At 37.2% G+C, this 11,494-nt stretch overlaps 1 protein-coding gene across 1 annotated transcript in view; it reads right to left on the reverse strand.

Annotated features, from left to right (window-relative positions):
- Positions 1 to 11,494, reverse strand: part of EPAS1 (endothelial PAS domain protein 1) — a 54,263-nt gene that overhangs the window by 23,934 nt on the left and 18,835 nt on the right. Inside the window, exons 3-6 of the mRNA XM_015816414.1 lie at positions 7,865 to 8,016; positions 5,637 to 5,721; positions 4,616 to 4,734; positions 4,312 to 4,514 (exon numbers count right to left, since the gene is read on the reverse strand). Coding sequence (XP_015671900.1) covers positions 4,312 to 4,514; positions 4,616 to 4,734; positions 5,637 to 5,721; positions 7,865 to 8,016 — 559 coding nt within the window. The remainder of the gene's footprint in view (positions 1 to 4,311; positions 4,515 to 4,615; positions 4,735 to 5,636; positions 5,722 to 7,864; positions 8,017 to 11,494) is intronic.

An 11,494-nucleotide genomic window follows, 5' to 3' on the forward strand; every position in this document is an offset into this window, starting at 1 on the left:
TGCTGCAAAGAGTTGTTGCTTTCTGTAACAGGCCTGATTAATAAAAAGAAATGAAACCCCTACTTTGTATTTATTCTGGCTTTGGTTTATATGGAAGGCTTTATCCTTGCATTTTATGGTAATGGGCAAGCAGTTGTCAGAGTTTAACTAGACCACTAGCAGAAACTATAAAAAATGGCAAGGCACTGGGTACTTAACGATAACTTGTTCAAAGTGATGATGTTGCTGAATAAAAGTATTTACAAATAGTCCCCCAAATTAAAGTACAATTAAAATCAAAAACTTTTTTTTGGGGGGTGGGGGGAACTAATGGACAGACAATAGAAAAAAATCATGGAACTTTGTTTTCATGTATGATAACTGCAGCCAGACTATTACATGTTCAAAAATGGAAAGGCTCAAACTACCCACAAAATACAGATCAATAGGAGGGCATCTGATTTGCTCAGACTTTTTAAGATGTGTGGACTTCAATTCCCAGAATTTCCCAGTCAGCATGAATGTTGCTGAGGTTGAGAAAGACTGCTATAGAAGGATTCTAGCCCACGGAGGACAAGCTATGTTGTTAAAGTCAGTAACTAAAAACCAAGGGTTCTGCTGAAATTCCCTTCTTCTAAGCCAGTGATGGCGAACCTTTTAGAGACCGAGTGCCCAAACTGCAACCCAAAACCCACTTATGCATCGTCGAGTGCCGGGTGGGTGTGGCCCATTGGGTGGGTGTGGCCCATTGGGTGGGTATGGCCCATTGGATGGTAATGGCAGACTGGGTGGGACTAAAAAGTTCAATCAATCAATTCCAACTTTGCAAGATCTTTTTTTCCCGCGAAAAGTTGAAATTGACTGATTGAACCTTTTTTTTTTTTTGCACACGGTGGTGGAGGCCTAAAGCGAAAAGGTTTTATAAAATCCAGCTGAATGCCTAAGACTGGGGCGACAGTGCATGTGCCCACAGAGAGGGCTCTGAGTGCCGCCTCTGGCACCCGTGCCATAGGTTCGCCACCACTGTTCTAAGCCATTTTCCTTTCATTGTGGCAAACAAGACCTGGGATTCTTAATAAGAGAGAATCAATAGGAAGAAGGAACAGAAGCATGGAAGCAGCCAGATATATTATTAAAAATCAGTATCTGCTTATCCCAGGTCCTTGGGAAGGACTCATTAAGTGGACAAAAAAACCCAATCCAGTTTAAACATCTGGCTGACTATGCAACCAACCATAATAATAATATATTAAAATTTAAATTTATATGCTATCTGACCCCAAGTGACTGGGTGGTAAAAAGCATTAGGACTGAGAAAGTCCTGTCTGAAGCCCTAGACTGGCAAATCTTGTTGACACTGTATAGTAAAAAATAGTTTTAGATCACCGTCTTCTTTTTTGTACGTTTGCTGTTATTTAATTCTTGCTGGTTGCAACCAATACAGATTTAGTAGAGCTGGTGGCAGAGTAAATGAGTTAGAGAGGTGATGGCACCCTTAGCATAGGTAACCTCTCCTGTGCTTCCCATTGCAGACAGGCACACAGAAAATATATATCAAGAGAACACAAGAAAACACACTTATTTCTTTATTACCCTTAAGAAAATGAAGATGCTTAGTGTGACTACTAGCTTCAAGAGGTTAGAAAGCTTTTCATAAGCCCTGATTGCAAGATTTCTCAATCTTGATCTCACAAACAGTCCTGAGCAACAGGGAGCATTGTTATCTTACTATCAGCTATTGCAAACTAATATAAAATAAGTAAACAACATCACAGAAAGAACAGAAAAGCTTATTCTCATACTGGAATGCTAAATGATATAAAACAAAATAAAATCCAAGGAGAAACATTACTCAAGAATTATTTTTTTGTTTTCAAACTTCAGGCTTGAAGGCCTGCTTTTCCCCCCCTTGACTCCCCAAACTGTCAACTGAAATCCATGGTAAACAGCATTTGCTTAGAGTTATAAAGTCTAGAAATTTGGTTGATATCAGAATAAAACTGAACTCACAGTCCTTCTGTTTTTGTTGACTTCAACCATTTTAGCTATATAATTAAGGATAGGTGAGTACAAAATCCATTTTATAACTGCAAACATTGATAAGAAAAACAAACAAAACCCTGCTGTCTATACAAATTATATACAGATTTAACTTAGATCCAGATTAATTTTATGCCAACCCCAGATTTAGGTAATATCTATAAAATGTGGATTGTATCTGCATAGTCTTAGGCATGCAGCAAAACCACAGGATATGATACATTTTAAGGGCAAGTTCATGGAAATTTATGTCACAAGATATTTCTCTACTTGAAGGAAAATCAGAAAATAGCCTTTTACTTCACAGTAACTTCTGTTTGAAGATCAGTCCATCTTTTTTTTAAAAAAAAAATATGAAAACTCCTTAACAAAGGAAAGGCAAACTCTTGAAAATGCCTTAGCCATGAAAGCCAACTGGGTGACCTTGGGCCAGTCACCCTCTCTCAGCCCAACTCCTCCCCACAAGTTTGTTGTTGTAGGGAAATAGGAGGAGGATATGTTCACTGTCTTATTTGTAAGAATAAAAAAGGCACAGAATGAATGAATGAATGAATATCAACCAGCCTGAAATGTCCTAAATGTGCTCTATGTAGAAAGATTGAAATCTCAAAGATGGAAAATGGTACCATATTTGGGCTGTAGAATCCATGGCTGGGAAAGTATGTCTAATTCCCAACAGCCAATTTACTATACTTAGAACTATCATCATTTTATACACAGGATATATTTAACTTCTTATATATCATCACCATTTTCTTAACAGCTTCAGTTATCAAGGTTATTCTTTCTCCAGTTTTGGTGGTAAATGTTTTTCTTTTCGGAGCAGTTCACTTCCTTTGTCATGCCCTTCAATTTCTTATGTAGCCTATATGTGAGAATTGTCTATGGGGACAAGGTGTTGATGGTATAAAAAGAACAATATGTAATGTTTTGAAAACAGAAAATATACAGCTATCGTCAAATGCCCTCTAATACTAAAAAAGCTGGGACATACATGAGTAGTTGTTTACAAAATACAGTTTCTGTTCAATAGGAATATAAAACACCCCTTATAACAGAAAGGCACTAGATAACTAAAGGACATCAGGTTTTGGCAATTAATAATTGCCACAGGTACAGAACCTAGAGGCTTCCACTATATTTTGGGTGCAATGAGGGTTAATCCAGCTATCTGGCTTTCAATGTGTATAAGTTTGGTTCATTTTTCTTGTTCGTTTGTGACTTTGCATTTGATCAAAGGTAATCAATCATTTCCTGACCACAATCTCTTAGAGAAAGTGGACATCCCACTTTCTCTTCTTTTCCTTGGCAAGCTTCCCCCTCACCAATATACTTTACAAATGGATATCATAAGCAGGCATCAGTTCCTTGATGCTTATAAAACTCTCTGGCTTAATTTTACCTGGATATATCAGTAGTGTTTACATTCTCCAAAATAATCCACACTGCAAAAGGAGACTCTGCAAAATTTTGTACTAAGGTTTTGTGACATTTGGCACTATGCTTTATGTGGAAACTATAATTACTTGAAGAATCATCATAAAGCAATTGCTCAAATTTTTGAGTAAAAGTAGCTGAGGACAGCCAGCCTGCAGCTGATGTTCTGAGACAGTCAAAACACTGATGGGATACAACTCCTATATCTCGTTGGATGACAAGTGGTCATGAGATCGGTGTCAAATTTTATAAACAAACAAACAAATCTATATGGTCCTAATCTGCATATTAGTCCAAATGAGGTATAATAAAATGCATTTTTCTATTTAAGATTCTATATGAAAATATACTGTTGATGAGGTCTTTCCATTAAAAAACAATCTTCTTTATTAGAAAACAAGTTTTTGTTTTTGATTTTAGCATTTTGAACAACATCCTTCTCTGTAAAATGAAGAGGTATGATCCATTCCTCCTATATGAATAGATCAAACTTCAGGCCTCCAGAAACAGAATGAAAATATAGACTTGACTATACCAGTTCAGACTACAGGAGGGAGATAACAATTTTGAATGTTTTCCCTTTGGATATATTCAGACTAAAAAATAATAATATGACAGAAGAAAAGTTTTAGTACAGATCAACCTCCCCAGTACTATTCTCAATTTGCGAGAATATAATTCTCCCACCAAAAGGATGTGGATGATCCAGTGTAATATACTAGAATTTTGCCCCCATGTTCTCTTCTCTTTGCGCTGTGTCTATGCCTATTTTAAGGATTTTAAAAATGAATCAGTCGTATTAGAAATAGACTAGGCTGCTTATGTTTCCCAACAAAAAAGAGATTATCATTTCACCTGTCATCACAGTAAGTAAATTTCATGTCCATGCTATGACGGCTCAGGAAAGTCTTGCTGTCCAATGGAATATCAGTATTGGAAGGATGCTGAATGGGCTCACACATCAGTATAAGGCAGGATAAGAGTGGCTCCTTAAAACCACACAGAGCATGAGGAGGACAGGTATTATAGACCTTAATTTGTCCTGTGCAGTGCAAAACCTGAAATGTAAAAATTGTTTGTATAATTATATTATTATAACATAGAACAGTGGAGGGGGGAAAATAGGACTGAATTTTTCAACCATTGTCACTAAAGTTACCTTCCATGTGGCAGATTTGAGATTTACAGTTCTGCCCCTGTTGGTAACAGTGCATTTCATTCTCATGAAGAAGTCACGTTCCAGGGACATCTCTTTATTTTTTTTCCCACAACCTGGACCTAAGAAAAAGAAAAATAATTATTTTAGCTCCTTTTCAGTACAACTGTTACTGGATATCCTATTCAATATAGGAGGAGCACTAAACACATGGCCTTCAAAATGCTAAGCTCAGGTTCAGAAGATAAGATAAGATAACCTTTATTGTCATTTTTTTACTGTGGGCACAACGGCACACATCAAAAATGAAATTTAGTTGCCCGCTCTCAAGTGAAACACATACATGACACACACCTAAACATACTATGAACAACATATGTATAGACCCACACCCCTACATATACGTAGCAAATAAATATTAAATACTGTCCATCTTGAATATATAATGGAAGGCGGAAGCTTGAGAGTTCACAAGGTTAATGCTGTATGGAATGAAACTATGGCTGAATCTGGATGTTCTGCTATGGATACCACGAAACCTCCTCCCAGAAGGTAACAAGGAAAACAGAAGAATCCTGAATAATAGCTGACTGGTAATGGGGCTGGTATACCATCACCAAGATGCTTCATGGCACAGATACATCTCTACACAATTTGGCTGCCATAATTCAGGATTCTTCTGAATACAGTCGCCTACTATTTGAGTTGGTCCATCTTTCCAAGCCAGGTCCCCATGCCAGAGATCAGCCCAGAAACCTGGTAGGTACAGGGGAGACATCCCAGTTTAAAAAGGCTGGATTCTCCTTAAAATCCTGTATTGACCTAGAAGAAAGAACTAGAGGAATAAAAGGATGAGGATATGCCCACACTAACACAAAGTAAAAAATAGAAGTCCCTGACTGCACCACCAACCTTGGTCCAGGGATTATTTGCTCATAAATGATGTGTACATGTAATGCAACTCTGAAAACTCAAACTTCAGGTTATAATAAATCCTCCAAGTACAGTTTTAAAAATTATTTACCGTTTTTCAAACTTAGATTTTCCCGAATTTCTTCATGATCACAAGGGTGAGTGAAATCAAAAATGCTGTGGCCAGTCAATTCCACCTAGAAAAATGGGGGGGAAAACCAAAAATGGTATTTCCATCTTGTTGGCAGAAAAGATAGAATAAAATCAACTGAGAAAAAGTGAAGAAATAAAAAATTACAAAATGAATTTACCTGTGCAATGCGTGAAATAGATAGACAGGCAGACAGGCAGACATACTGTACGAAAATTTCATCTATTCTCAAACACACACATGAAAACCACATAAGAGAATGTCATAAAAGCCATATGATAAAGATGAACAGCCCCATGTAGAACACATTGCAGTGATCCACATGTGCAATGAAAAAAGTATAGATGACCATGAGAAGGGATTCCTAGGACAGGAAACATGCACCACTGCATGGTCCAACTTCATATCGTTTCTCGGCAGGCCTTAATCAACCAGGTAAACAGACTAACAGTTATGAGGATCGTATCAATTTCCTTAGAAATTTTCTTGAAGGCAGTCAAAAATTGCCCAGGTAACTGTTACTGTTTCCTCTAACTTGAAGAAATCAGTGCTGAGAATTCTGATCCAGCAAGTTAAATAATCAACCACTTGAGGCTGATTCAGCAAGAGCAGATGTGAGAGGAAACAGATGATATGGGACCAAATCCTGGCAGAATTTTAAAGTTTGAGGATGCATTAGAAGCTTTGGAGCATTGAGCATAGGGTTTCTTCTAGAAGCAAAGGCACAAGTATCCATAACTGAATTATATCACCACTGTGCTATTTAACAGCAACCGTCAGCAGCAAGGTTCTCATTGGGAACTTGTCTACTCATCATCTTTCTTTAATGATGCTCTTTCAAAACTCCTTAGAAAATCAAGGAGCTCTATAAGATCGCAAAACCGGGAAAGCCCACATAGAAGCAATTTGGTCCTAACTTCCATGGTACTCCCATTCCATATGGAGATCAACACCTCAACTGAACTCCAAGAAAAACATGAATCTGGTCCATTAGTTACCTGGGACAGTCTGATCAAATAGTGCCTTCCTTCCTGCTAGAGGAAGGGACAGCCCCAGTTAGCTAACAAACAACCAGAGGGTCATCTGATTCTGACAAAGGACTGATGCTAATGTTCTCCACCTTCAAATTATGTTGTAACTGTCCTGATATAAAAAGCAGATCTAGCACATTATTACCTCTGTGCATTGGGCTTTCAGTAACTTGGGTCAGTCTATGGTAGTCATAGTAATTATGTGAATTCCTCTGTTAATGCCACATTAAGGAAATTTATCAAATTATCAAACTTGAAGACTCCATGGACATCTCAACATCAGAGTTGAGCACCTCAAACAATGAAGCTGTTGCATACCAGGAAATCCAGAAAGGAGCAACAGATCCAACTGTTCCCTAGATCTCAACTTCTATGATGGGGATTAATATCCAGTTATCTGCAGTGCAAAGCCTCTGAAAACCACTAGGGCTTCCTGAATGACAACTGCCACACCATCCTCTCTACTCATGGATCACAGCTAGTTCTAAACTTGAAACCCACTTGGCATACCTCAGAGAAAAAGACACTTCTCTTCAAGCCCCCCTTGTGTCAGTTACATATGCCGCACTGACTGCTTCACCCATGATAATGTCATGAATGAGGAGCATTGCTACCACCAGCCTGGCTTTTAACAGCACCATCTGTAGACCAGGGTTGATCATCCTGTGAACTGTGTTGTACAGACCTGTCTTTAATTATAGTTTCAAACTCACCCAAGTCTTTAGTTGAACTGTAGACAATAATGGAAATCAAAATAAATCATCAATGTGAAATAAAAAGATACAAGCCAGAAGGAGGATGCATGGCTGAATCCCACCTGCACAAAATATCTCACACCCTTTGTCCAAACTGATGGTACGATTTATTGGACAGATATATGCATACGTATCCCTATTCTTCCCCACTACACAGTTGTATACATAGAACTTTTATGGCTTCAGAACATCTCCCTATGTCTCTAATCCTACAGCAAATGCATTGGTCTCTTCATGGTGCAATACTGCAGGGACACCAGAATCAGTATCTTTCTGAGATATATAGAAAATATCTTGTTCAATCTTATTTTTTAAAAAAAATTCTTTACCATGAACAGAATGTGAGAAGGAGCAGAGAATCATATCCAGCTTGCTATCAGAAGTGAATAGACAATACTCTTACCTGTGTCAAACCCATATATTTGCTGATATTTTCAGACAAAAAGATCATGTCTCCATCCTGTGTGATGACAGTGATAAAGCCCTCTAAAGCTTTCAGGTACAAGTTATCCAGCTGCTGATCTGTTTCAATTTCTCTCTCATTGTGGGTGGAGACTGCAGGCATGGGTTGTGGGAAACAGAGCCAAAAGGAAGTAAAATGGGAAATATAGTAAGCAATTAACAACCAAATTTTACTGAAAATCCCTATATGTAATAAATATATATATAATTTAATCAGAAAATAACACGGTCATTTAAAGTTATGGTAAATTAGAATCTTATGCCTAGTTAGCCTTAAGTCCTACAGAGGACAGTGGAATGTATTGTATATTCTATTAAATACATATAAGATAGCATGTCAATGCTTGCAGCATTGACATAGCACTAGAAATTGTCTACCTATTGTGTAGGAACATCATTGACATAGCATAGGAAATTGTCTACCTATTGTGTAGGAACATCACCAAAACAGCATTTAAATAGATTTCTATAGAAATTACATGTGATAATTAATATACTGTAGAAGGAGATGAATTTGGAAGTAATTCCTATAAATTCCTTGATAATTAAATCTCAATATAATGTAAATCTCAGATTTTTAACAGTTGGACTTTGTTAAGATGCTAACTGTTAATGTCAAGGAACTAACTCTTTGATCTTCTGTCATAGTTCTGACAGATGAAACTCTTCACAAGAACTTCAAGGCATTGTTTACCTTAAAGAATCTTTTATTCGAGAAACAAAGTATCGGCACTACATAGTCGAAACCAAAAACTAAATTCCCCTCCCCTAGATACAAAGTAACAAAGCACAATTCCCTCCTCCAATAAACAGTCATAAATCACATTCCACAATTAGTTTGAAGCGTGGGCTTTCTCCCCAGCTCTCCAGCCCGCCAAAACTCTATCAACTCTGGGCCCAATGACCTTGGGTTCCCGTGGCTGAATTATTATTGTTATGACTAGCTGGACTCTCATCCACATTCCCCCTCCCAGCATCAACTAATTCTAAAAGCAATAGAGAAAAATGGCTGCATTTCCATCTGTTGTCAAAGCAAGAACATCCGATGTTAGCAGCATTGACATCTCCTTCTTCAAGCAAACATCTTGCCTGATATAGTTGCTGGGAAAATACATACATATTAAGAACATTATCAATAATATTATCTATTGGAAAAAAATGGGATAATGCTAGTTTCCCCATGTAATCCTCCCCAAAGTTGATGCAGTTACTTACTATTTTACCAGGACTAAATAAACATAATAGTACCATGTTTCAGTACCATACAAGTAAACCAGATATTAAGCCATAGTAACCCCAACACAGAATCATTACAGAAAAGAAAAATAGGAGATTCTGCACCTTGCCATCCATGACTTTCTATTTTTAGCTTGCCATTTTTAATTGTCATTTTCATTCCTTTTTTCATCTTGCCAGCTATTATTTCTTTCTTTTCTTTTATATTTGTCTTTATTTTTCTTATTTTTCTTAACTTTGCCTTTTCTTGTCTTCTTCTCTCACACACTTTCTAGCTACAGCAGCAAACAAATTGATTCTCTTTTAGTGCACTCTAGAAATGCAGAGGAACAAGTATTATGAGCTAGGAAGACTTTGTTCCAAAGAATCACTAGTGACAAATTTAATAGGGGGCTTAAAGGTCACCACTGTTTTTGTTCCTTAATTCTACTCTCTTATTTTGCAACATCGGGATACCAACATTGGCATAACAGCAAGGTAGATATAAGAGTTATTGAGAATTGTATTTTCACACAACTACTAACTTATATAATATTTTACAAATAAATATTTTGTACATTTTCAGATCATTAAGGAAATTCTAAAGTATGGTTCTGAAGGTACCTTATAGCTGTAGTAATGGCATCAAGAAAAAAAGCTCAAAATGTGCTGAAGTTAAGGAGATGGGGTGTTCAAAACAGCATGCTTGGGTATTTTTAAAATAGAAGAAAAAGAAAAGAATCAATATACTAATTGGTTGGTGAAGGTGCCAAAATTCAACTAGTTAATAGAGAGTAAGATTCTTGCCTCTACAGTGCTTGAAGCTCATTTGGTCATCTTTTGCCATTTAGTCTCACTGTCTCACTTGACTTAATTCAAAACATTGTCACAAAGATAAAATCAAATAAGGTTGTCCTTTATATGTGTTAGACTTTTGTGCAGGGAATGAAGGGAAGACAAGTTAATTTCCTCAATGCAATCACATTGGTCATTGAACCAAAGGCCAGGAAGTTAATTGGTTCACTGACATGGAATGAACGTTGCAGTATGTGAGGCTTTCTTCTCATTTAGTTAGTTAGTTCAGACAGAGAAAGCACAACATGCAATGTCCCACATGGTTTAAAAAAGAATTTAGTAGACAGACTCCGTGGAGGAGGGAGCCATCAGTCCATGTTACCTCTAACATTGCTGTGCAAAACTTCCATAGCAAAGGTTAATTATATGATATGGGGAACAAAGCATAACATGCCATGTGTGTATGTGTATGTAGGGAGGATTTGGATGTTAGAGGGCAAAAACAGATACTATAGTATTCATTGATCCATCCATCCTATTTGTAGATAAGTAAGTGAAGAGATCTGGCTATGAAAAGAAATATGAGTACAGAGTAAATGTCATCCCTATTCCATACATTATCTCTCACCCTTAGCTAGTTGCCATGTTCCTCTACTCTTTGTTCCATTTCTTACTTTTGTCTTGTTTCTTTTTCTTTTTCCTAGAAAAATGCTCTCACTGGATATGATCATTCCAATTGTTGTAATTTCCATTTAGTTCATTCTGTTGCCAATTATTTATTTATCAAATTTATATAACTACCCATGTCACAAAACTGACACAAATATGAAGTTATAAGGATATGGAACTTGACTCTATAGTATTTTTACCTTACCGTATGTGGCACAACTGCCTTAGAGAGAGTGTGTGGTAGATGTCAGTACCCTTCTTACTCCTCACATGAGACTGGGAGATACATATTCAATGGCAAACATACCAATATCAGAACTTTGGGTCCCCAAAATCATCAGGGCAGTTTATATGTTCCTGCCTATACTGGCAAACCATCTACATATACATTGCTGGTGCCTTTTGTAAATAAATGGAGAAACTCTCTGGAGAGCCCCTTATAAAATAAATAGATTATTTCAGAGATATTAAAGGCTGGTCCAAGATTGTATGTATGTGATGGAGGAACACAGTGGTGCTTTCACAAATACAGGACAATAATATTTTCTGAATTCAACACTAGTCCAGGGCAGCAAATTCAGTTAGGGTTAATGGCAGCAGTTTGCTGCCACTGACTCATTGTGCCCCTGTCTTGTGCTTATTCTCTGTTTCAATATATCAAACCATAGATAAACAGAGGGATAGAATCAAGATCACGTGAAGTATTAATACCACTTTACAATGCCTTGGTAAGGCCACACTTGGAATACTGCATCCAGTTTTGGTCACCACGATGTAAAAAAGATGTTGAGACTCTAGAAAGAGTACAGGGAAGAGCAACAAAGATGATTAGGGGACTGGAGGCTAAAACATATAAGGAACAGTTGCTGGAATTGGGTATGTCTAGTTTAAC

Source organism: Protobothrops mucrosquamatus, unplaced genomic scaffold, assembly GCF_001527695.2.
Source record: "Protobothrops mucrosquamatus isolate PMUCROS unplaced genomic scaffold, P.Mucros_1.0 scaffold448, whole genome shotgun sequence".
In the NCBI taxonomy this organism is placed as follows: domain Eukaryota; kingdom Metazoa; phylum Chordata; class Lepidosauria; order Squamata; family Viperidae; genus Protobothrops; species Protobothrops mucrosquamatus.